Source organism: Perognathus longimembris, chromosome 11 (genome assembly GCF_023159225.1).
Source record: "Perognathus longimembris pacificus isolate PPM17 chromosome 11, ASM2315922v1, whole genome shotgun sequence".
NCBI classification, from domain to species: domain Eukaryota; kingdom Metazoa; phylum Chordata; class Mammalia; order Rodentia; family Heteromyidae; genus Perognathus; species Perognathus longimembris.
The window spans coordinates 67,623,323-67,650,070 of NC_063171.1; the positions used below are offsets into that span (position 1 = coordinate 67,623,323).

The 26,748-nt window shown below is 46.5% G+C and overlaps 1 protein-coding gene across 1 annotated transcript in view; it reads left to right on the forward strand.

Moving 5' to 3' along the window:
* Positions 1-739: 739 nt before the first annotated feature.
* The window catches only part of Sccpdh (saccharopine dehydrogenase (putative)), a 31,988-nt gene continuing 5,979 nt past the window's right edge, over positions 740-26,748 (forward strand). The window contains exons 1-9 of the mRNA XM_048357518.1: positions 740-1,051; positions 4,346-4,458; positions 11,863-11,943; positions 14,422-14,551; positions 18,928-18,977; positions 20,429-20,559; positions 22,489-22,606; positions 23,642-23,761; positions 23,848-23,904. Coding sequence (XP_048213475.1) covers positions 862-1,051; positions 4,346-4,458; positions 11,863-11,943; positions 14,422-14,551; positions 18,928-18,977; positions 20,429-20,559; positions 22,489-22,606; positions 23,642-23,761; positions 23,848-23,904 — 990 coding nt within the window. The 5' untranslated portion in view covers positions 740-861. The remainder of the gene's footprint in view (positions 1,052-4,345; positions 4,459-11,862; positions 11,944-14,421; positions 14,552-18,927; positions 18,978-20,428; positions 20,560-22,488; positions 22,607-23,641; positions 23,762-23,847; positions 23,905-26,748) is intronic.

Below are 26,748 nucleotides of genomic sequence, written 5' to 3' on the forward strand. Positions count from 1 at the left end.
GCCGCCCCGGCCCCCGACCGCCGCCCCGGCCCCCGACCGCCGCCCCGGCCCCCGACCGCCGCCCCGAACCCCCGTGACCGCCGCCCCGGCCCCCCGTGACCGCCGCCCCGGCCCCCGGTGACCGCCGCCCCGACCCCCCGTGACCGCCGCCCCGGGCCCCCGTGACCGCCGCCCCGGGCCCCGACCGCCGCCCCGACCCCCGGTGACCGCCGCCCCGGGCCCCCGTGACCCCCGGTGACCGCCGCCTCCGCACCGCCTTTCAGATCGCCTGCAGGGGTCCCGACTGCTCGCCGACCCCAGCCGGGCACCCACGCCCCTCATCCCGCGAGAGACGGCGAGCCAGGGCCCGGGGCGGGCGCGGGCAGGGCTCCGGCGGGCCTCCCCGGGCCCCCGGGCGGGCGTGGGCGCCCCCCGATCCACCCTTGCGCAACCCCCGGCGGGGCGAGGAAAACCGGCTGCCGCCCCCGCGCCGGGTCCGGAGCAGCCCCGCCGGCGCGGCGGCCAGAGCGCGGCGGGCTCGCCGGCGGAGGCATGGGCGGCCGGCCGCAGCTGCCGGCCCCGGAGGAGGCCCGGCCGCGGGAGGCCCGGCGCCCCGCAGCGGCGCGGAAGCCGGCGCCGGCGCAGGCGCGTTCGGAGCGCGCGGCGCGGTGGGCGTGGCCGTGGGCGTGGCCGTGGGCGTGGCCTCCGCGCGGCGGCGCGCGCCGAGCGAGGGGAGCGGGGCGCGGCGGCGGCGGCGGCGGTGGCGGCGGCGGCGGCGGCGGCCACGACGGCGGCGGTTGCTGCGCCCGGTACGCGGGTCGCCTGAGGCGCAGGCGCGGTGGACTCAGCCCGCCCCGGGCCTCGGCTCGCTGTGGACTCGTCATGGCGATGGAGAAGAGGCCTTTCCAGCTGGTGGTGTTCGGCGCCTCTGGCTTCACCGGCCAGTTCGTGACCGAAGAGGTGGCCCGGGAGCAGGCGGCCCCGGAGCGGGGCTTCCGCCTGCCCTGGGCCGTGGCGGGCCGCTCCCGGGAGAAGCTGCTGCGAGTGCTGGAGAGGGCGGCGCTCAAGCTCGGTAACCGCCGGAGCGGCGGCCGGCCCCGCGAGCCCGCCACCCGGGCCTGCCCCCCCCCCCCCCGCCTGTCCTCCCGGCCCTGCGCCCCGGGCCTGCCCTCCCCACCTGTCCTCCCGACCCTAGGCCCCGGGCCTGCCCCCCCCGCCTGTCCTCCCGGCCCTGCGCCCCGGGCCTGCCCTCCCCACCTGTCCTCCCGGCCCTGCGCCCCGGGCCTGCCCTACCCACCTGTCCTCCCCACCCTGAGCCCCGGGCCTGCCCCCCCCCACCTGTCCTCCGGGCCCTGAGCCCCGGGACTGCCCTCCCCACCTGTCCTGCCGACCCTAGGCCCCGGGCCTGTCCCCCTCCACCTGTCCTCCCAACCCTAGGCCCCGGGCCTGTCCCCCTCCACCTGTCCTCCCGACCCTAGGCCCCGGGCCTGTCCCCCTCCACCTGTCCTCCCAAACCTAGGCCCCGGGCCTGCCCCCCTCCACCTGTCCTCCTGACACTAGGCCCCGGGCCTGCCCCCCCACACCTGTCCTCCCGACCCTGAGCCCCGGGCCTGCCCCCCTCCACCTGTCCTCCTGACCCTGAGCCCCGGGCCTGCCCCCCTCCACCTGTCCTCCTGACCCTAGGCCCCGGGACTGCCCTCCCCCACCTGTCCTCCAGGCCCTGAGCCCCGGGCCTGTCCCCCTCCACCTGTCCTCCAGGCCCTGAGCCCCGGGCCTGTCCCCCTCCACCTGTCCTCCCAACCCTAGGCCCCGGGCCTGCCCCCCTCCACCTGTCCTCCTGACCCTAGGCCCCGGGCCTGCCCCCCTCCACCTGTCCTCCTGACCCTAGGCCCCGGGCCTGCCCCCCTCCACCTGTCCTCCCGACCCTAGGCCCCGGGCCTGCCCCCCCCACCTGTCCTCCAGGCCCTGAGCCCCGGGCCTGCCCCCCTCCACCTGTCCTCCCCAGCCCTGCGCCCCAGGCCTGCCCCCACCTGTCCTCCCCAGCCCTAGGCCCCGGGCCTGCCCCCCACCTGTCCTCCCCGGCCCTGTGCCCCGGGCCTGTCTCCCCCTCCCCACCTGTCCTCCCCAGCCCTGTGCCTCAGGCCTGTCTCCCCCTCCCCCCTTCCTCCCCAGCCCTGCGCCTCAGGCCTGCCCCCCATGGCCCTGTCTCACTGCCACCCCTGGCCCTGCACCCCCAACCCGTGCCTCCAGACCTCTTAACCCAGGACCTGTGCCCCCTCAGGCCCACGAACCCATGCTCCCCAGCCTTGAGCTCTGTACTCTCCATTCCTGCTCCCCCAGCCCATCCTGCATCCCTGGCCCTCCCCTCCACCCCACCCCCTGTCCCAGTCCTCCAGTCTGCCTTTCTGCTCACACCCCTCCCTCTGGCTCCCTAGCCCTCCAGTCTTTGTGCCCCTAGCTCTTACAGCCTGCATCCTTAGCCCTGCACCCCTAGCCCTGCTCCCCGAAGCAGGCCTCACCTTCCTGCCCCCTGACCAGTCCTACTCCATCCATCTCTGCCCCCTCAGAACCTCACTCCATACCCCTGTGCACCCAGAAAGTACAGGGCTCACTCACCCAGCCTTGTTCCTCTTGAAAATTACAGAAAGAAAACATTTAAAATGCCTCCACCACTCAGAATGCTGAATCCTCTGTGAAATATTCCAAGACTTGGTGGTTCCTTCTCCCTGCCTCCTGGTCTCCAGGGACCTCATGGACTGCCCGGGGTCCTTCGTAATTTGCTTTGGTGCCTTCCCGTGTGTTTGAGGGAGAGGAAGCCCTAAAGCTTTAAAGACTGGATTTCGATACTTGACTTTTGTTTATTTTGATGCTGGGGGTTGAACTCAGGGTCTCTGCATGTTTTTGTTTTTCTTTTGTGCAAGTACTGGACCTTGAATTCAGGGCCTGGGCACTGTCCTAGAGCTCTTTTGCTCAGAGCCAGCATTCTACCAGTTGAGCCACATCTCCACTTCCAGCTTTTTTGTGCTTGCTTAGAAATAAAGAGTCAGTGAACTTTCCTGCCTGGGCTAGCTTTGAACCCAGTCCTGTGAGTAACTAGGATTACATGCATGAGCCACAGGTGCCCAGCTGGGTCTCTGTATGCTAAGCATACAACTATTAGCCACAGTTGCAGCCCTCTTGTATATATTTTTAAAATGTAGTTTTTGCTTGTAGAATTTTTTTTCTTTTTGCTTCTTATGTGTCTGGCTTGGACATTGGACTTCTTTCAGTGTTCTTTTCCATGTTAGCATCATCCTAAGTGCTGTGAATAGACAAATAAAGGGGAAGGAAAAGACACACTCAGACCCTACCTTCTAGGTTGGGGTAGACAACACCTAACTTAGGACTCCACGCCAGACACCCTCTACACACGAATCAGCCTGTCAGTGTCCTGGGCATTTACACTCTTGCTTAATCTTCAAGTCCACACAAGGCCCTGCTTATAGAGGATCTGTGGAGTCTTTTGTTGGTGTTAGATAAAGGGAGCAGGCAGGCTGGACTCCTGCCACACTGCTTCTGCCAGTGTGTAGAACCTTGAGCTCTGTGGCTTTTATTTATGCAAAAGGCAACATTATTTTTGGGTTTTTGCCAGTCCTGGGGCTTGGACTCAGGGCCTGAGCACTGTCCCTGGCTTCTTTTTGCTCAAGGCTAGCACTCTGCCACTTGAGCCACAGCACCACTTCTGGCTTTTTCTGTTTATGTGGTGCTGAGGAATCAAACCCAGGGTTTCATGTATATGAGGCAAGCACTCTTGCCACCAGGCCATATTCCCAGCTCCCTCAACATTACTTTTTAAAATATGTGTTTCCATTTCTTTTTCCTACTCAATGGGTCCCAGGTATGGCCAGCTCTCTGCTATTTATATTGCCCAAATCCAATGATGGTGTAAAACCTACCTTCACATGTAAACACCGTCATTGCTATACCGGGTCAGTTCTATTTATCTCCTTATGAGCCTGAATGATTTTATACAGACCTTAATACTTGAGAGTGGATTCACTTCAGAGTCTTCTTATGTTCTTATTGGAGGCTTTTAACAATTTACTTCCTCCACCACCCCCATATGTTCACTTTGGACAGGAACTAGGGACAAAACACCTACTTGGTATCTAAGATAGACTGTAAGAGTGTCATATTGCAGGGTTATTTCTCTGTTGCTTTTTTAATGGTTGGTTTTTTAGTACCCCATAGTTAAGCAGCTCCACTTTCCTCATAACCATGCCTTTCTTATTTGTTGATTTTGATATCACTGATTGATATGAAAGGAGATATGGAAAATGTAATATTCCACTTGGATTTGCTTTAAGTGACTTGTATTTTATCTTAGGAAGACCGACACTACCATCTGAAGTTGGAATAATAGTTTGTGACATCACTAATTCAGCCTCACTTGATGAAATGGCTAAACAGACAACACTTGTCCTCAACTGCGTAGGACCTGTAAGTAATCAGCCCTTCTTTGTAGCAGAACAAGCAATCCATTCATTTGTAGCAAAAGCTGACATTTTATCTCCTAGAGCATCGAGGCAGAGGACAGAAGAACTGGTTGATCCCATATGGGCAGTTCTTCCCTGAGAGAGAAATGACAGGCTTTTTGTGGCACTATTCAGGGCATCAAGAGCTGTGAAGACAGACCTTTTTTTTTAAAACTGTAAAAAAAAAAAGGAGCTTATACTTTCAATTTATTTATGTATCCCTATATTCTTTTGTTGTTAGTGGTGGTTGTGGGGCTTGAACTAAGGACCTGGAAACTGTCCCCGAACTACTTTGTGCTCGAGCCTAGTGCTCTACCATTTGACCCATAGCACCACTTCCAGTTTTTGAGTGTCTAATTGGAGATAACAGTCTCACGGGGGCTGGGAATATGGCCTAGTGGCAAGAGAGCTTACCTCATATACATGAAGCCCTAGGTTTGATTCCTCAGCACCACATATATAGAAAACAGCCAGAAGTGGCGCTGTGGCTCAGGTGGTAGAGTGCTAGCCTTGAGCAAAAAGAAGCCAGGGACAGTGCTCAGGCCCTGAGTTCAAGCCCCAGGACTGGCAAAAAAAAAAGTGTCTCACCAGACTTTTCTGCCTGGGCCAACTTTGAACCGCAGTCCTCAGATCTCAGCCTCCTGAGACACTAGGATTGCAGACATGAGCACCGCTGCCCAGCTTATATTCTTGTATTATACAAAATGTAAATAACAGTCGGGCACTGGTGGCTCACCCCTATAATCCTAGCTACTCAGGAGACTGACATCTGAGAATCATAGTTCAAAGCTAGTCCACAGGGCTAGGAATATGGCCTAATGGCAAGAGTGCTCACCTCGTATACTTGAAGCCCTGGGTTCAATTCCTCAGCACCACATATATAGAAAACGGCCAGAAGTGGCGCTGTGGCTCAAGTGGCAGAGTGCTAGCCTTGAGCAAAAAGAAGCCAGGGACAGTGCTCAGGCCCTGAGTCCAAGGCCTAGGACTGGCAAAAAAAAAAAAAAAAAGCCAGTCCACACAGGAAAGTCGGTGAGACTCTTACATCTAGTTAATCACAAGAAGGCTAGAAATAAAGTTGTGACTCAAAGTGGTAAAATACTAGCCTTGAAAACAAAAAAGCTTAGGACAATGCCTAGGATCCCAACTCTCTCTCTCTCTCTCTCTCTCTCTCTCTCTCTCTCTCTCTCTCTCTCTCTCTCTCTCTCTCTTTCTCTCTCTCTCACACACATACACACACACACAACATAAAAAGTAGAAACTTGAAAAGGGATTCTTTGTGTATTCAGTACATGCTTAGTGAATGCTTTACTCTGTAAAATGCAACTGTGATAAGCAATTGGTGTGCACTGTGGTGAGCAAAACAGGAACTCTTTTTTGGATTTATATTCTTTGGGAGCAGACAAAATAAAATAAAAGATTGTAATAGTATGAGGTGGCTGGGGATATGGCCTAGTGGCAAGAGAGCTTGCCTCGTATACATGAGTCCCTGGGTTCGATTCCCCAGCACCACATATACAGAAAACGGCCAGAAGTGGCGCTGTGGCTCAAGTGGCAGAGTGCTAGCCTTGAGCAAAAAGAAGCCAGGGACAGTGCTCAGGCCCTGAGTTCAAGCCCCAGGACTGGCGGCAACAAAACAAAAAAAGAAAGGCACATGGCCAGGCCTGGAAACTGGGCAGAGAGCTGGAATGTTAGATTGAGGGTGTCCAAGAGGTAGCTGTGTAGCGTCTTTTAGGCTACAGTTAAGATTGGGATTTGATCTGGTATAATCTGAAGTTCTTTGGCTTCTAAGAAGAACAATAAATAATAACGCGAACAGTGGAACGTTCCTGGCAAACACACACAAACGTAGTAGCAGTAGAGCTGGGAATGTGGCCTAGTTGCCAGAATGCTGGCCTCGTATACACAAAGCCCTGGGTTCGATTCCCCAGCACCATATATATAGAAAACGGCCAGAGGTGGCGCTGTGGCACAAGTGGTAGAGTGCTAGCCTTGAGCAAAAAGAAGCCAGGGACAGTGCTCAGGCCCTGAGTTCAAGGCCCAGGACTGGCAAAAAAGAGGTAGTAGCAGTAGAGGCGGCGGCTGTGGCAATGTAAGCTGGGTGAGTTGGTGCACACCCTTAATCTCAGCACTGTGGAGACTGAGTCAGGCATATCTCAAAATAGCAATTAGCTTGAGCTGTAGCACCTGGGGGGAAAACAAGAGAGAAGTGGTTGTGTTTAGAGTGTAGTTTTTGAAAAATTAGCTTTTACTCTGGTGCCAGATAGGAAAGATATACCAGGGATGACTTGTGCTAGGCTTCTGGCCTATGACAGGTTGATATCTGCTTACTGATGAGAAGAAACTATCACAGTTGGTAAGACATTCGAAAACTAAGCATCTAAAATGTTAATACTTTCAAAATTAAAAAGATTTTTATATTATTCAATAAACACATTTTAAATGTTTAATGCGAGTTATCTTATTCTCAACTTAGATTCTATCCACTAAGTCCTGTGCTGTAGTCACTGTAATATACACCTTCATTTGTCTGCTGACCTCAGTACTCCAGAAAAACCCTAAAGCTCGGGTTATTTGAACTAATTCTTCACCTGCCCATGAGCAGCTGGCATGGATGGCCAGAAATGCTTCCTATACCAACTGGTCTTGCCTCAAATAAATGATTACAAGCATGTTGGGGCTCTGTAGTTTTAAAATATCTTCTCCTCCCTTTTTCTCCCCTGTCCTCTCCTTTGATTTGAACTTAGGACTTCATGTTTACTAAGCAGGTACTCCTACCAATGAGCCATGCCTTTTTTTGTGAGTGCCAGCACCAGGTCTTGAACTCAGAATCTCAACCTTTTTTTTTTTTTTTTGCCAGTCCTGGGGCTTGAACTCAGGGCCTGAGCACTGTCCCTGGCTTCTTTTTGCTCAAGGCTAGCACTCTAGGTCTTAAGCCACAGCGCCTCTTTTGTGTTTTTTCTATTTATGTAGTGCTGAGGAATCAGACCCAGGGCTTTGTGCATGCTAGGCAAACGCGTCACCGCTAAGCCACCTTCCCAGACCAGTCTCAACCTTTTACTCAGCTTTCTTGCTCATGATGAGCTTTGCCACTTGAGCCACTCCTCTAGCCTGCCATTTTTCTTTTTTTTGGGGGGGGAGGCAGTCCTGGGTCTTGAAACTCAGAGCTTGAGCACTGTCCCTGGCTTCTTTTTGCTCAAGGCTAGCACTCTAGGTCTTAAGCCACAGCGCCACTTCTGGCTTTTTCTACATATGTGGTGCTGAGGAATTGAACCCAGGGCTTCATGTATGTGAGGCGAGCACTCTGCCACTAGGCCATATTCCCAGCCCTTTTTCTTGTTAATTGAAGGTGGAGTCTCAAGGACTTTTCTGCCTGGCTAGCTTCCAACTGTGGTCCTTTAGGTCTCAGCTAAGATTACAGGCATGAGCCACTAGCACTTAGACTAAATAAGTGAACTGGATGCCAGTGGCTCACACCTGTAATCCTAGCTACTCAGGAGGCTGATCTGAGGATTTCCATTTGAAGCCAGCCCTGGAAAGAAAGTCTATGAGATTCTATCTTCAAATAACCACCGAAAAAACCAGAAGTAGAGCTGTGGCTCAAGTGGCAGAACACTGGCCTTGAACACAAAATCTAAAAGTACACATGTCCTGAGTTCAAGCTCCACATGCATTTATGGTGCGATTACCTCTCCTATCTTAAAGTTATTTCTTACGATTTCATATATGCCTCTTTTATTTTTGTTTATTTGTTTTGTTTTTTGCTGCCAGTCCTGGGGCATGGACTCAGGGCCTGAGCACTGTCCCTGGCTTCTTTTTGCTCAAGGCTAGCACTCTACCTCTTGAGCCACAGTGCTACTTCTGGCTTTTTTCTGTGTATGTGGTGCTGAGGAATCGAACCCAGGGCTTCAGGTATACGAGGCGAGCACTTTACCACTAGGCCATATTCCCAGCCCCATATATGCCTCGTTTAAAGCAAAGCTCCTTGGGGGACTTTGCTTACTCATTGTGTCTACTTTCTTGCCTAGTCTATCTTAGTCAACTTGGTTCCTGTCGGGCTTTTGTCCTCTCGCCAGGCAAACATTCTGCCTGGTCCCATGTGTCACATCCAGTCTTGAAGGCTGGGCCTCTTTTTAAGCCTGCCAGCGTCCCATGCAGTCGCTTGCTCTTTTTCTTACTTGGTTTCTAGCTTCTCTCTTTCTCCGAGTCTTCCTTGTCTACCTGCTTCATCTGACTGTTGTCTGTTTTGGTGGGACAGGCAGTTCTGGGATTTGGTCTGGGGCTCTCACTTACTTAGGGCTCTCCTACTTTAGCTATGTTTCCAGCCCAGCTGGAAGCTAGTTATTTTGGAAATTTGATCTCATGAACTTTTCTAACTTGGACTGGCCCTAAACCTCAAAATCATACAGATCTCAGATCCCAGCCCGAAGCTATGATTGCAGGTTGAGCAGCCTCTGCTCGATCTTTTATCCTTCTCTAATAAATACCCAAGGCTTTGGAGCTGACACCTTAGAAACTGCTCTGTTGAGCAAGTGTAAGCAAGCATTAGGTAGCAACATTTCGAATGCGACTGAAAGAATGAGGCTGTCTATGGCCCCTCTTTGTGTTGTGGAACTTTCCCTCATCCCATCCTGTGCTCAGCACTTGATCACGTGACGTGGCCCATGGATATGCTTTAGCCAGTCCATATATTAACTGGAAAAAAGTACTTCTTTGTGCTTCTTATAAAGATGAGCATCAATAAAACACTCATTTACTGCCACAGTCAGTGGGTCATTTTATGTGCCGTCGGGAGAGGCACACCCACCTGAGAGCCACTGGGCTGGAACATGGAGCCTTGAGATCAGAACTTCAACTCTGTGTGCGCATGTGCATTGGTACTAGAGCTTGAACTTGGGGCTTTGGCTCTTGCTTGGCTTCTTCTAAAGGCTGACGCCCTGCCACTTGAGCAGCCATGCATTCAGTTCCTGTGATTACAATCCTGATCTCTAAGCTAAATGGCTTCCCAGGACAGAACTGTCTGCTCTGAGATCAAGGATTGGACTCTGACTCTCTCCATGTATCACATAAAACCCTAGTATACTAACTGAAGACAAAAGTCACTGAATAGTAAAGTAGGGGTAAGTCACAGGGCCAAGGTCAGCCTCAGCTTACACAGTGTAGAGTGGGCAGAGTAGGACAGTACATTGAAAGAAATGAGAGTTCTGTGGCAAGCAGGAAGTTGCTTCCTATCTCCTTAAGGAGCCACTAGGATTTTGCAAAGCCCATGAAGGCTTTCCTGTAGCTTGCTGATATTTGAGGAGTTGGGAGTTAGCCAGATAGGTGTGGGTAGGGTATCCTAGGTGATGAGAGCCAACAGCTGGGTGTGAACAGCAGCTCAGTAATGGAAGGCAGAATGCTTAGAACTGCTGGGACATGATGATGGAGATCGTGGTGACATGCTGAGAAGCTTGATGTAACAATGTACACCCTGGATAGATCAGGAAGCATTTTGAGTGGAAATAGTCATAGCAGAAGAAAAACTGACAGCCTTTTTTTTTTTTTTTAAAGTAAGTTTGATATTTCCACAAATGGGACAAGAGTGGTTTCAGTAAAACCAATTTGGGCTCTTTGTAGAAGATTAGGTGAGAAGTGACTGGACCTCTTTTTAGGTGACTGATTGGGCAATGTGCTGATCTACAAGGGAGATAGATTGCAAGACAGCTTCCACCTTTCCGACCTGGGAACTCTGTTGTGCGTGGGGTAATGTGTGTCTGTACTGAACTACTTAGCTCACCCCTTTCTCACTTTATCAGAACAACCCAGTGAAGGATGTGCTGTTACTCCCGGAATTTTTTGTGTGTATTTGTTGTTGTTGTTTGGTTGGTTGTGTTTTTTTTTTCAGAGAGAGAGAGTGTAATAGAGCTTTGATTCAGGGCCACCTGCTCTTGCCTGGCTTTTATTTTGTTCCACCTTTGGCTGCAGGAATGAGAAAAGCAGAAGTGCTTTTTACCCTTATCTTCACCAAGGTTGAGCATGTTGCTTTTACAATTTATTACCTAGTAGACAGTAACAATTTAATTTGATTTTAGTTTGAGCAACAAACCAGGGCTTCATGTATGCGAGGCAAGCACTCTTGCCACTAGGCCATATTCCCAGCCCTTCCCTTCTAATTCTACAGGCAGAATAATATATCTGTGGTTTAAGTCCTATACCCCATCAGGTTTAAAATGTCCTATCCCTAGTAATCTAGTGAAATTTAAGACTCTCAACAAATGTATAATAGGTACCGGTTTTTATTTGGTCCTATTGATATGCAGACACATCAAAATGAGAAATGTACAGTTTTACCATTCTATGGCTTTCCTTGCTTCAAAAAAAAACAACACTATATTAATATTAAACTCTGACACAATCTATCCACCTAACTGCAAATGTTGTAAGAGGTTTCCCAGCATTTCTCACAGAAGTCTAAGTTGCTCTTTTTAAACCTACCATTCTGCATCCTGCTCCTAGAAGGCCGCCTTTCCTGAGGTCTCTGCCCACAGACCTCCACAGAAGGCTTGACTCCAAGAGCCGATCATCTCTCATTAGTGACCAAGGACAGACAGGTGCAATGTGTAGCTATATCAGGTACAGGAAGGAAGAGGGCTCATGGCCAAGAGACATAAGACAGTGCCAGTGTGCTAGTCATGGTACTTGAACTCAGGGCCTGGGCCCTATCTCTGAGTTCTTTTTGCTCAAGGCTAGCACTCTACCATGTTGAGCCACATCACCACTTCTGGTTTTCTAGTGGTTAATTGGAGGTAAGAGTCTCATGGACTTTCTTGCCCAAGCTGGCTTTGAACAGTGATCCTCAGATCTCAGCCTCCTGAGTAGCTAGGATTAAAGGTGTGAGCCACTAGCAATTGGCTTAAGGCAATTTTTTTTTTTATCATTAAAACCAAGTCCCTCAACCTCCTGAAGCATATTTAACCTTGAGACTTCGCAGCATGGCTCTCCTGGTCCTTTATGACCTGGCCTCAGCATTTCCTTCTAGACTCATCTCTTGCCAATTTCTGCTCAGCCACCTTGTGTTTTCCTAAGTCTTGTACACTTTATTTGGATTTTCCTTTCCTGGAAAATACTTTTGAAAATTTAGCCCTCTGAATTTCTTGTATAAACTTCCTGTTTTGTTTTCCCTTAGCTTTAGGCCTTCATTCCTCCGAAATTCCCTTGTGCTTACTAACTCACCGGGAGGAGGAGGCTCAGTGCTGCCGGTCGCATCCTCAGCTTACTGTTAGGCTAATTGATTAACATTATTTCTTGATAACAAGAGATACTTCCAAGATTAAGTGGTGATTCAAGTAAGTGCAGAGTGAGAGTAACCTGCTGTTTTTCTCTATTTCCCTAGTATCGATTTTTTGGCGAACCTGTAGTAAAAGCGTGTATTGAAAATAGAACCAGCTGCATCGACATCTCTGGGGAACCTCAGGTATGTGAAGCAGAAGACAGTCACCCCCGCAGTTTTCTGACTGATGAGATGGGCATCTTTAGTGCGATGTTTAGGTGCAGACCCTTTCTATCATTTGAGATGGTTTCCCATCTGTTGTTAACAGCCTGGAGAAGAGCTCTGAGGGCAAGGGGTTGGCCTTGCTTTTCTCTCATTCTTCCTCCCCATGACCCCAGCCAGTTGTTCCCTCAGTGTAGAGGATGGGTGGAGTTTGACAGTTACTGAATGCTATGAGCTAGGGCTGGCAATGTGGCTTAGTGGTAGAGTGCTTGCCTAGCATGCATGAAGCCCTGGGTTCAATTCCTCAGCACCACATACACAGAAAAAGCCAAAAGTGGCGCTGTTGCTCAAGTGGTAGAGCTTTAGCCTTGAGCACAAAGAGGCCCAGGAACAGAGCCCAGGCTCTGAGTTCAAGTCCCAGGACTGGCAAAAAAAAAAAAAAAAAAAAGAATGCTATGATCTGAATGGATTAAAATAGTGTTCTGTGGGTTATTTTTAGAATCTGTCTTTTAAACTTTTCCATCATGAATTTCCTTTTTAAAAATCAATAGTCTTTACAACTAATTGAAAAAAATAAACGTAAAATCACCTAAACCTAAATTTTTTTGTGTGTGTATGCCAGTCCTGGGCACTGTCCCTGGCTGTTTTGCTCAAGGTTAGTGCTCTACCACTAGAAGCTCTGCTTCAGGTTTTTGTTTTTGTTTTCTTTTGGTACTTAATGGGAGAAAAGAGTATTGTGATTTTCCTGCCTGGGCTAGCTTTGAATTGTGATTCTCAACCTCTGAAGTAGCTAAGATTATAGTCATGAACCACCTGTGCCCAGCTAAACCTAAGAATTTTCAGTGAAGAGCTGGGGATATAGCTCAGTGGTAGAGTATGTGCTTAGACTACATAAAGCCTTAGGTCCAATCTCCAGCACCAATAAAATGAAATAATATAAAATGAAGTAATAAAGCATTCACATTAGATAATGCCTGCCTAATGCCCTATACTACACTAAGCATTTAACTACCTAACATTTAAAATCCTGCCTGTGAAGTAGATCCCCTCTCCTTCCTTCTGTATTTCATAGTTGAGGAAATTAAAGCTTCCTCAGGGTCACATACCTAGAACATAGATGAACTCCAGGAAGTCGGGCATTAGTGGACACTAAGCTACACCATCCCTTTAAAATGTTCATATGCCTATAGCCTCTACTGAGTATTGTTATCAATACTTGAATGTAATCCAATTGCAGAGATTATCAGGTGTTGATGTATGTTGAGAAGTGTCAATTTCCAAAACTGATTCAAGAAGGAAAAAACTTGACTTAAAACAATGGTCTGTGTTATTTAAAATAATTCAGACCATAGAAAAGGATGAAAAGCTTCTAAGTTATTGTAATAAGCAACATAAAAGTAATATCAAAACTTACCGCTGGGAATGTGGCTTAGCAGGAACAGTGCAAGGACACTAGCTAACAACTAAGAAAGCCTGAACTAAAAACATGGCTTTGTTAGTGACATGTTAGTACCAGCCCATTAGTGTAACAATGTGTACAGTGCTAATAATAGAAAACTGCATTTCAGGTATGTGGTAACTCTACTGTTTCCTTTTCTGAAATCTAAAACTGTTCTAAGAATTAGTTTTTATCTGGGAACATAGCTCAATGGTAGAACACTTTCCTTAGAAAGCATGAGGCTTGGGGCTGGGAATATGGCCTAGTGGCAAGAGTGCTTGCCTTGTATACATGAAGCCCTGGGTTCGATTCCTCAGCACCACATATATAGAAAAAAGCCGGAAGTGGTGCTGTGGCTCAAGAGGTAGAGTGCTAGCCTTGAGGAAAAAAAAAAAAAAGCCAGGGACAGTGCTCAGGCCCTGAGTCCACGCCCCAGAACTGGCAACAAAAACAAAAAAAAAAAACAAAGAAAGCATGAGGCTTTGGCTTTCAATCCCTAGCACTGCAAATAAAACCAGTCATCTTAGAAACAGAAAAGGAGTTTAAGCAGGCATGATTACTGTCTCTATCATCTGTGTGCCATTAGTGATATTGGTGTGGGTTAATACAGTCTAGGGTGATTTTCTTTCTTTTTTTTTTTTTTTACATTTTTTGTTTTCTATATTTAATACTTTCTTTAAGAAATTTTTATCCTGAAAATTAATAGAATCATTAAGTTATATTATCATCTGGCCCATAACACCTGGCATGTGGTTGCCTGCAGCCAGTACTTAAGGAATATGCAAGAAAACATGGTAGCATTTCAAGTTGATATTCTGTTGCTGAGCCCTCTTGGTTAGGGATTTCAGTTTTGCAGTGCTGGTGACTGAACTCAGGGCCTCAAGCTTGACTCTATAGGGAGCCGTACCTCTCTGGTCCTACCACTTGCGGTCTGATTGCTTTGTTTTTAAAGATAAATCATTTAATATTGATGTAGGTGTTTTTATGAACTCTGATTCAGATTCTTGTCCTGAATTTTTTAGTTTCTGGAACTAATGTATTGGAAGTATCATGAGAAAGCTGCAGAGAAAGGGGTTTATATCATTGGAAGCACTGGCTTTGACTCCATTCCAGCAGATCTGGGAGTAATATATACCAGAAATAAAATGAACGGTAATTATTAATCAGCAGTACTTGAACTTAACAATAGAAGACCCTTATGTTTGTAATTTGGATGAACTAAAACTAATTGGGAAAGAAAATAGCTACCAAATGGGCAATATTAAAACTATGCTTTGTTTTTAATATATCTATACTTTTAATAAAATTGATAGTAACATAAGTGTTCTACAATAAGGAATTATTCTTTGTCCTAGTTTACTTATAGTTGTAGCTGTAAATTTTTCAATAAAAAACCCTTAGAAATCACTATAAATTCAAACTGTGTTTAGGAATTAATACACTTTAATGTACAGATTAGATATGTGTTATAATTAAAGGGCTGAGTTGGGAGTAAAGCTCAGTTGGAGAGCCTTCGCCAACTGCATGCAAAGCTCTGAGTTCCATCCTCAGCACTGATAAAGGAGAAAAAGTGTTTTAAAGTTTGTTTGTTTTTTCTTTTTGGTCATGGGGCTTGAACTCAGGGCCTGATGCTGTCCCTGAGCTTTTTCACTCAAAGCTAGCACTCTACTACTTTGAGCCACAGTGCCACTTCTGGTTTTGTGGTGGCTAATTGGAGCTAAAAGTCTCATGGGGACTTTTCTGTATGGCCTGGCTTTGAACTGTGTTCCTCAGATCTCAGCCTCCTGAGCGGGCAGGATTACAGGCAGGGCCACAGGGGCACAGCTTTGAATTCTTAACTAGCAAAGTAATCAACATGGAATTTATACATTTTTTATTCCTGTTTACAAAATTGAAGTGGTTATTTGAAAAGGAGAAAGTATTACTACAGTTAAAAACAATAGAATTTGCTCATGTCATGTGTATTTTTAAAGTGTCCATTTAGGAACAGAGCTGAGACAGAAATCTTGGGCGATAGAAACTGTCCTAGAGCTTATAGAAAGTGTTATAGTTACAGTTAATGGATAAGCCAGAGGCCAAGGGAGTTAGCACGCACCTGAAACAGCTATGAGTCAATCTTGAGAAATAAGAAGCAAATACAAGTTGCTATAGAAAATGTAAATGAATATCCATTGACATTTTAAGAGACCATGTCATGGTCAAGACATAAGGAAGCCACTCATCATCCTGTAAAAATCTGAGATGAAAAGTAGTAACAGTATTTGAAAGTTAGAATTCACACCTTTGCTGATTTCAGTTTTAGGAAGTCTCACTAGTAAGTGTCAGAGCAACAGCAAAGACCATTTAATGGTGAAGCATGTACATGAATATCTTAAATGTCTTCATTTCTTTAAAAAAATGCCTTAGAATCTGAAGTTTACATGTTTTCTTCACAATAATCCTCTGTATTTCTTATTTAGGTTGTTCCTCATGACACAGTATGGGTTTTTTTTTTTTTTTTGCCAGTCCTGGGCCTTGGACTCAGGGCCTGAGCACTGTCCCTGGCTTCTTCCCGCTCAAGGCTAGCACTCTGCCACTTGAGCCACAGCGCCGCTTCTGGCCGTTTTCTGTATATGTGGTGCTGGGGAATCGAACCTAGGGCCTCGTGTATCCGAGGCAGGCACTCTTGCTGCTAGGCTATATCCCCAACCCCCACAGTATGGGTTTTGACTTCAGGGTCTTGTATACTTGCTGAGCAAGCATTCGCTCACTTGACTCACACCTCCAGCCCTTGGTGCTGTGGGTTATTTTGCCTAGTCCTGCCTTGGACTTGAACACTGCTAGTGGCCTCCTGCTTAACTTGGGATGGCAGGCAATTGCAGTTGCCATCACACTTGGCTTATTGATTGAGACTAGGGGCATGCTTTTTTTTTTTTTTTCCCCTGTGCTGGACTTGAACCACAGTCCTCTTTATCACTGCTTTTTTTTTTTTTTTGGCCAGTCCTGGGCCTTGAACTCAGGGCCTGAGCACTGTCCCTGGCTTCCTTTTGCTCAAGGCTAGCACTCTGCCACTTGAGCCACAGCGCCACTTCTGGCCGTTTTCTGTATATGTGGTGCTGGGGAATTGAACCCAGGGCCTCATGTATACGAGGCAAGCTCCCTTGCCACTAGGCCATATCCCCAGCCCTATAACTGCTTCTTAAGAAGCTGGGATTACAGGTGTGAGCCACCATGTCCAGATGATCATTTTTATTTTAATGAGGCTTTTTTTTTTCTTCTGAAGGGAGAAATAATAATTTTCAAGTTAATTTTTATTTTCAGATTGAGACCTACAAGAGAGATATTTAACTGGTACCTCAGCTGATTGAGTTGGTCCATTTCATCATTAGTATTTTTGTGTGTGTGCTGGTACTTGGGCTTGAACTCAGGACCTCTGTACTGTCTCAGTTTTTCTGATCAAGATTGGCACTTGAAGGGCTGGGGATATGGCCTAGTGGCAAGAGAGCTTGCCTCCCATACATGAAGCCCTAGGTTCAATTCCCCAGCACCACATATACAGAAAACGGCCAGAAGGGGCGCTGTGGCTCAAGTGGCAGAGTGCTAGCCTTGATCAAAAAGAAGCCAGGGACGGCGCTCAGGCCCTGAGTCCAAGCCCCAGGACTGGCAAAAAAAAAAAGATTGGCACTTGAGCCACAGCTCCACTTCTATGTTTGGGTGGTTAAGAAGAGTCTCATGGACTTTTTTCTGCCTGGGCTGGTTTCTAACCTCAATCCTCAACTTTCAGTCTCCTGAATAGCCAGGATTACAGGGGTGAGCCACCAGTACCTGGAAGTACTTCATTGTATACTGCCACAGATAACAGTGCTGTATTATTTTCTGTGTGTAGAGTTACATCATAGAACCTCATACCTTGGCCACACACTCTTAGCAACCCTCAGGAATACCTTCAGTGAGTTACACCATAAGGATCTACTCTTGCCCAGCACCATTGTCTCACACCTATAACCCCAGCTACCAAGGAGGCCCCGGTCTGAAAAACTAGGTACATAGAGCAAGGCAGACAAACTTGAATGACTTTTATTTTCAGTTAACTAGCATAAAGCCCAAAGTCCATTCATGACTCAAATGGTAGAGTGCCAGTTATGAGTGAAGAAGCTAAACTAGTACACAAGGCCCTGAGTTGAAGCCTCAGTATCATACCACTCTTCCTCCCATACACAAAAAAAGATCTATTCTTTTTTTTTTTTGGCCAGTCCTGGGGCTTGGACTCAGGGCCTGAGCACTGTCCCTGGCTTCTTTTTTGCTCAAGGCTAGCACTCTGCCACTTGAGCCACAGTGCCACTTCTGGCCATTTTCTGTATACGTGGTGCTGGGGAATCGAACCTAGGGCTTCATGTACACGAGGCAAGCACTCTTGCCACTAGGCCATATGCCCAGCCCCAAGATCTATTCTTTATTTTTGTTAGTGGTCAGACTAGTTGACATTTCCATGGCCATAGTACTATTCTCCTATAAAATCTTTTTGATAAAGTAACAACTTTGTAACATCCTATTTTACTTTTTCTGGGAATTAAAACCAGTGTTAAGAAGTGGATAAAGGGGGCTGGGAATGTGGCTTGGTGGTAGAGTGCTTGCCTAGCATGCATGAAGCCCAGGGTTTGACTCCTCAGCACCACATAAACATAAAAAGCCAGAAGTGGCGCTGTGGCTCAAGTGGTAGAGTGCTAGCCTTGAGCAAAAAGAAGCCAGGGACAGTGCTCAGGCCCTGAGTCCAAGCCCTAAGAAAAGTGGATATATTTTGGGTCGTAGGTGCATAAGTACAGAGACCTGCCTAGCAAGCATGAATCCCTGTGTACAATGTCCAGTGTCATAAAAGGAAAATATGTATTTCATTCAAGTTTTAAGAATGAGCCCATAAGATTTTTCTTTTGCCTTAGTATTGCAAAGAAACTCAAAAATAAAGTGGCTTAGCCACTTTAAGTATATATTATGTTCAGTGTTAATACAAATGACCTCCCTTTCTCTTTCAGCCCCAAAGCATTGTGCATACTAGACACACAGTCCTATCATTGAGCCACATCCCAGCCCTACTTACTGTATCTTTACTGTATTCTAACAGACTTGCTTTAAATAGTTTATAAGCCATTATAAAGAGTATTTTAGAGGCTTTTCTAAACATTTGATGTAAGTTGATATAATAAGCTATTGGGATGTTTAAATCAGAATTAATTCCCATAATCTGATTTTGAGGACTACATGGTATTCCTTCCAGAATGCATCAAAAGCGTATTGTGGAAGATTCTTAGCATTGTCAATTTAAATACTAGAAAGATGTTGGCTGTATTAGTAGTTAGGCTTTATGCTGAACTCTGTCAGTTTAATTGGCTTTAATTTTATAAGTCCATGTCTAACAACGTAATAGAACTGTTATTTGTACATTTTCTGGCTTAGTAAAAGTAGTTTCTAAGCAAGTAGGAATGTATTTTTTACTTATCCTGATGAGTAAGGTGTTATTTTATTTTACCCTCTATCACTCTTGTATTCTTTAGGTACTTTGACTGCTGTGGAAAGTTTCCTGACTATAAATTCAGGACCTGAGGTTAGTTTTTCTGTTTCTTAAGTACTAAGTTTTTAAGTTAATGCTAAAAGTATTTTTTAAAGTTTCAGCAAGGATTTATTTTAATAGTAATGGGTACAGTAGAAAGGAAGAGGGGGGAAAAAGGAAATATTTCTTGCTCCCTATGCAGAAAATCAGAGTTAAAGACTCCCTGAAACCTTCAGAAGTAATGTATGTCTCTTAAAAAGCATTTAAAGGGGCTGGGAACGTGGCTTAGTGGTAGAGTGCTTTCCTAGCATGCATGAAGCCCTGGGTTTGATTCCTCAGCACCACATACACAGAAAAGGTCAGAAGTGGTGCTGTGGCTCAAGTGGCAGAGTGCTAGCCTTGAGCAAAAAGAAGCCAGGGACAGTGCTCAGGCCCTGAGTTCAAGCCCCAGGACTGGCAGTTCTGGAGCTCGTTTTCAGGGTCTTGTGCTTGCTGAGGCAGGTGTTCCACTACTTAAGCCTTCTTATTCTGCTTTTTAATAATAGAATAAATCTTCATGTCTTCCCCACTCATTCCTCTTTACCTGTTTGTTGTTGTTGTCACGTTTTGTTTGAGACAATCTGTGTAGCCCAGACTGATTCCAATCTTGGCTATGTAATCCAGGTTGGCCTTGAGTTTGGAATCCTCCTGTCACTGCCTCCCCAGTGCTAGGATTACAGCCATAAGCCACCGTACCTGCCTACGAAGTTAGTTTTGAATCTTAGTAGGTGACTTTGTTCATTTATACAAGGTTAATAAAAAGAAGAAAAGCCATAATTCATATGTATATTCAGAAGATAGGTATTTAAACTATCATATAACCTAAAATTAAAAGACCACTTGGGGGCTGGGGATATGGCCTAGTGGCAAGAGTGCTTGCCTCGTATACATGAGGCCCTGGGTTCAATTCGTCAGCACCACATATATAGAAAAAAGCCAGAAGTGGCGTTTTGGCTCAAGTGGTAGAGTGCTAGCCTTGAGCAAAAAGAAGTCAGGGACAGTGCTCAGGCCGTGAGTTCAAGCCCTAGGACTGGCAAAAAAAAAAAAAAAAGGTCTGCCGTATATTGATATGTTCAAGAAATCTATCTGCATCTGCTCCCCCTCCTGCTACTCATTTTTCTCACTGGGCTCCGAGGTGATGCTGGAAGCGAAGGCACTGAGAGCCTAGTGTCGTGAGGATGAAAAGTCAGGGAGTGGTGTGAGTGGGCGAGATAAACAAATCCCTAGGGCTCAGAGAGAAGTCAGGAGTTCAATTATAAATTACATTCGTGAATTTCATGTCGTATGAAGGTATTAAGGGGACTGACGTGGCCACGGTGGTTATAAAACTCGAGGCCAGCTGGCAAACCCCTCTGTGGGGTGGGAGCCAGGAGAGTGTGTTGTGCACGTGGCACAGCGCGTCCAGGTGAGATGCCGCGTGAGCTGGTGTTACGTGACGCATGTCCCTTTTGCTCCGTGTTTTTCAGGGGCTGTGTATTCATGATGGCACTTGGAAGTCAGCAATTTATGGTTTCGCAACTAAGAATAGTTTGAAAAAACTGCGAAATGCATCATGTCTGAAACCTGTCCCAGTCCTTGGTCAGAAGTTGAAAAAAAGGTGTGTTGATTTGAAATCTGTTCTTTAGTATGTATATCTACATACTAAAGTAAATGTCAGTTAAGTTTTATGCTGCAAAGCTCTCTCTGGGATACCAGCGTACTCTTTTTGTGAGAAAAGTGGCTGCTCCCATGCTGAGACCTCAAGAGAGCAGGGGTATTTTGTATATTGTTTACTTGGCTATTAATAAAATATGCCACTAAGAAAAGCATGCAGAGTTTTGTATTAAGTACAGCATTATTTTCAAAGGTAAAATGTCATTGACATAGCCTCCTACATACTTTATAATGCCTTCAAGAGTGAATTTCCTAAGACATCTCACTGTATCAAAATTAAATGTCTGTTACATTTTATGCTGCAAAACTACGATCTTGAAGTACAATGACCATAGCATGCATTAAGCTCATTAGTAGTTCTGACATGACAAATAGCCAATAGGGGAATGTTGGGTTTATTATTATTATTATTTATTTATTGTTCCAGGCTTGGTGCTGCCTGTCCCTGAATGTTTTTTGCTCAAGGCTAGTTCTGTACCACTTGAGCCACAGCTACACTTCCAGCTTTCTTCTCCCTCTCCTCCCCCCCCCCCCCCGCCCCCATTCAATTGGAGATAAGCATCTCATGAACTTTCCTACCTGGGCGGGCTTCAAACCACATCCTCATACTTTAGCCTCCTGAACTGCTAAGATAACAGGCATCAGCCACTGGAGCCAGGCCCCAGAGTGTTTTTTTTGTTTTTGTGCCTATCTTGGGATTTGAATTCAGGGCCTGGGCACCATCTCTGAGCTTTTTTTTTTTTTTCCTCAAGGCTAGTGCTCTACCACTTGAGCCACAGCTTCACTTCTAGCTTTTTGGTGGTTAATTGGCGATAAGAGGAGTGTTTTTAAAACAATACTGAGGAAATTTGATGGGGTAAAAGAGTTGAAGTACATGTAAGTGTGATGTGAAGAATATGACATTACTTGTTACTTATTTGGGTGTAGATACTTGTGAAAGCAAAGGAAGACCTATAAACATAAGTTTAAATTAAAAGCATGGGCAGACGCCATGTAGCTCCCTCTCCCATGGGAACTATGGCCCCACTAATAAAACTCCTTATGAAAAATAAAATAAAAAAATAAATTAAAAGCATGCTTGCTAACTTCATTGTTATTAATTGCTCTGAGAAAAGTGACTGACTTTTTCTTAAATCAGTCATGGGACTTGAACTCGGGCCTGGGAGCTGTCCCTGAGCCCCTTTGCTCAAGGCTAGCACTTTACCACCTTGAACCACAGCTCCACTTTGTTTTCTGCTGGTTAATTGGAGATAAGAGTCTCATGGACTTTCCTGCCTGGGCTCGCTTTGAACTGTCATCCTCAAATCTCAGCCTTCTAAATCACTAGGATTACCTCCTCAAATCTCAGCCTCCTGAGTAGCTAGACTTATAGGCGTGAGCCTCCAGGGACCAGCCAAATTACTGACTTTTTAATTTAGGAATTTACCAAGTGAGCCGGTCACAGGGGCACACACCTGTAATCACAGCACTCGGGCAGAGGTAGGAGCATCTTGAGTGTGCTATGTAGCAAGACCTTGTTTCAAAGAAAGAAGGGGGGGCGGGCTGGGAATATGGCCTAGTGGTAGAGTGCTTGCCTCCCATACATGAAGCCCTAGGTTTGATTCCCCAGCACCATGTATACAGAAAATGGCCAGAACGGGCGCTGTGGCTCAAGTGGCAGAGTGCTAGCCTTGGGCAAAAAAGAAGCCAGGGACAGTGCTCAGGCCCTGAGTCAAAGCCCCAAAACTGGCAAAAAAAAAAAAAAAAAAAAAAGAAGAGAAGGAGAGAAGGTGGGGGAAAGGAAGGGAAGTGGGAGGGGCAGAGGGATGGAGGAAGGGAACGAAGGAATTTACCAGTTGAAATAGTGATCACTGTAACTGGGTCTGTTTTGTAGGTGGCCAATTTCGTTTTGTAAAGAACTCAACACATACACCATTCCTTTCTGGGGATCTGATGCCTCTGTTGTGAGACGGACTCAGCGTTACTTGCATGAATATTTGGAGGAACCACCAGTAAGAACATGTGATTTGTTTATTAATAGAAAGTATGCTGTGCGTTTGTTTCCCTATGTATGTAATGTGGATTTTATTTTATATTTATGAAACAAAAAAAGAGCCCAGACCGAATTTCAGCTCTAGAAATGACAGAGTCACAGGGTTGGGAACTTTGCATTTTATGTGCATGGTAGTAGCCAGACCCTGTGATTCACATTTGACTTGACAGCAGATTCACCTCAGGAAATCCTGGAGTGTCCCTGCCTACAGCCACTAGAACACTCCTCCTGTAACATTACAAAATTATACATCTTACATGTAATATATAACATATTAAATAATATATCTAACATTGTGTATGTTACATAATTTATGTATTATATAAAATTTGACATATTACGTATCATATGATACGCTCGCTCTGGTGTCTGTACTGCACCTGGGGTACCAGCACAGGCTTTTTGTGAAGGAAGTGGTCCCTCCCACTGCCCAGACAAGAGGAACCTAATGTCAGGTCAAAAGGTAGTGGGTATTTTATCATCAGAGTAGTTCAAGCATAGCCTATATTCCTTAGCTCAGGCATGTTGCAGATTATGGGGTCTTTGTTACTCCAGTAGGGGAAGCTAATTACCATTTCTTTTTTTTTTTTTTTTTTTTTTTTTTTGCCAGTCCTGGGACTTGGACTCAGGGCCTGAGCACTGTCCCTGGCTTCTTTTTGCTCAAGGCTAGCACTCTGCCACCTGAGCCACAGCACCCCTTCTGGCCATTTTCTGTATATGTGGTGCTGAGGAATCGAACCCAGGGCTTCAAGTATACGAGGCAAGCACTCTTGCCACTAGGCCATATCCCCAGCCCTAATTACCATTTCTTTACCATTACAATTTCTTTAAAGCAGAGTCTCCCAAAGTGTGGTTTTGAGCAAGCTTTCAGAATGTAATGTAGTGATAGAATGGAGCAGCGGGTGCTTGTTTGTGGTGGAGTCAGTGAAGAAGCTGCTGATTTCACACAGTCTCCAAGGCAGGTGTCCTTTCTAACTGTTCCCTCTCAACCTAGGTTCAGTATGCTGCCTATGTTTCTGTGGGAGGCATCACCTCTGTTATTAAGCTGATGTTTGCTGGACTTTTCTTCTTATTCTTTGTGAGGTTTGGCATCGGAAGACAACTTCTCATAAAAGTAAGATTGTATGAAATTAGCTTACTAAATGTATTTCTCATGGAGTTTAAAACCATCACTGAGGGCTTTTTTCCCCTTCCTTTTAGTTCCCATGGCTCTTCTCCTTTGGTTATTTTTCAAAACAAGGTCCAACACAAAAACAGGTAAGCCTTTCTTTTATATCCAGGTCTCCAAAGTAATTTTTATTTAGTGCAGGGACAATAATATCCAAGAGTTGGTGGGGCACCCCCTGTCCGTATTTTAGATATTCTTCCCTGCTCTTTACATAACTTAGATCCTTGAATGACCTCGCATTTCCTACGTCCCTCGGAAGTGGGTCTTATTGTCTGCGCCCTACAGGATCCGAAGCACAGTAGAGAGAGGCTGAGCACCTCACCATGGCGGACTGGCGGGGACAGGCACTCGCCATCTGACTCCAAAACGTCTCTCCTTACTTCACAGAGATATCAATTATTTTGACTCCTCTATTTTTCTTTTTTTTTTCTTTTTGCCAGTCCTGGGGCTTGAACTCAAGTCCTGGGCACTGTCCCTAAACTTATTTTGCTCAAGGCTAGCACTCTTACCACTTGAGCCACAGCACCATTTCTGGCTTTTTCTGTTTATGTGGTGCTGAGGAATTGAACCCAGGGCTTCATGCAGGCTAGGCAAGCACTCCACCACTGAGCCATATTCCCAGCCCAACTCTATTTTTCTTCTTTTAGATTTCTTCCTTACTCCTAAGTTTTACTTTCTTGTCCATACAGTCTAAGATTCTCATGGCAGATAAAATTAATTTCCGGGGCTGGGAATATGGCCTAGTGGCAAGAGTGCTTGCCTTGTATACATGAGGCCCTGGGTTCGATTCCCCAGCACCACATATACAGAAAATGGCCAGAAGTGGCGCTGTGGCTCAAGTGGCAGAGTGCGAGCCTTGAGCAAAAAAGAAGCCAGGGACAGTGCTCAGGCCCTGAGTCCAAGGCCCAGGACTGGCCAAAAAAAAAAAAAAATTTAATTTCCATGTGTTCAATAACATCAATACTATGACTGCCTCATTTTCTACCATTTACCTTACTAGTCCCAATCCAGTGTAGGCCTTAGCCACTTACCCTTGTCTCTTTTCACCAGGCACTTCAGTGCTCAGCAGACAGTCGCACCACAGATTGCACACTCCTCCCTCCACCAGGGCAATTCTAGCATGTCTTGCTGATTCTTTTACTTCTCATTAATCATGCCTCTAACTTCTCTCAGTGACTTGTCTGTGTGGTATGGTGGTATGTGTGTATGCACATGTGTGTGCATGAACTAGTCCCGAGACTTTTGCTCATGGCTAGTGCTCTACCGCTTGAGCCACAGCTTCCACTTCTGGCTTTTTGCTGGTTAATTGGAGATGTAGAGCATCACAGACTTTTCTGCCTGGGCGGTGGTATGATTTGATTACTCAACTTCCTCATGTAAATAAAATCACACAGTATTTGTCCTGTGTCTGGCCTAATTCATTTAGCACAATGCCCTCAAGGTTTGTTCATATGGAAACATGTGTCAGAACTTCTGTCCTTTCCAAGGCTGGATAATCCATTGCATGTGTACAACCCATTTTGTTTTTCCATTCATCTGAGCCAATTGCCTTACATGTAGGTTTGGTTATTGTGAACCATGCACAAATGCACAAATACTTCTTCAGAACCTCACTCTAACCCCCTGAAGTGTATACACACAAGTGCATTGCTTGGCCATATGTTAATTTTACTTGTCTTTTTTTTTTTTTTTTGGCCAGTCCTGGGCCTTGGACTCAGGGCCTGAGCACTGTCCCTGGCTTCTTTTTGCTCAAGGCTAGCACTCTGCCACTTGAGCCACAGCGCCGCTTCTGGCCGTTTTCTGTATATGTGGTGCTGGGGAATCGAACCTAGGGCCTCGTGTATCCGAGGCAGGCACTCTTGCCACTAGGCTATATCCCCAGCCCCTACTTGTCTTTTCTTAAGGAACTATTACACTGTTCCCCATAGTTGCACCCTTTGACCTTCCCACCAGCAGCCCAGAAGTTTATTCCAGTTTCTTCATATCCTCACTCATGTTTGCTACTTTTTGTTTGTTTTATGTCCTTACTGGGGCTTGACCTCGGGACCTTAAGGTCTTGCTTGGATTTTTCACTCAAGGATGGTGCTCTACCATTTGAGTGACAGCTCCAGTTCCAGCTTACTTTTTTGGCTGTTTAACTGGAGAAAGGCGTCTCACAGACTTTCCTGCCGGGGCTGGCTCTGAACTGCGCTCCGCAGATCTCAGCCTCCTGAGTAGCTAGGATGCCAGGCCTGAGCCACTGGTGCCCGGCTAAGTTTTACTTTTCACTCACCTCTGACAGCTTGGAGCCCCCAACTCCAAGACTGTAGAAAATAGTTTTGAAGCTGAACGTGTGCCTGGCCTGCACCAAAGTTGTCACTCACCCACATGTGGCACGGCAAGGGAGGGGACAGCATGGCCCATGTCTGACCTTGACCTCATGTCTAGAATTCTAGGTTCTCCATACTCCATGCTACGCATCCTTCTGTGCCATTAAATAACAGTGGTTCTCCTTTCTGGAGTCTGCCCTGCTTTTTGATGTGATAAACTGTTAGAATGAGTGGATATATACCTTTTACAGTCTGCTCCCTAACCCAGGAGATGTAGTGCCCTCCTCTGCGCTGCTGTGGCCCTTAGCTCACATCTCAGGCTGCTAGTTGGTCTGTTTAGACATTTCCTCAGTAAATCTTTTTTTTTTTTTTTTTTTAGCCAGTCCTGGGCCTTGGACTCAGGGCCTGAGCACTGTCCCTCGTTTCTTCCTGCTCAAGGCTAGCACTCTGCCACCTGAGCCACAGCGCCCCTTCTGGCCGTTTTCCATATATGTGGTGCTGGGGAATCGAACCGAGAGCTTCATGTGTAGGAGACAAGCACTCTTGCCACTAGGCCATATTCCCAGCCCCTCCTCAGTAAATCTTCAAGCTTTGTATTCTGTTTTAATCTTTGGGCCTAAAGTG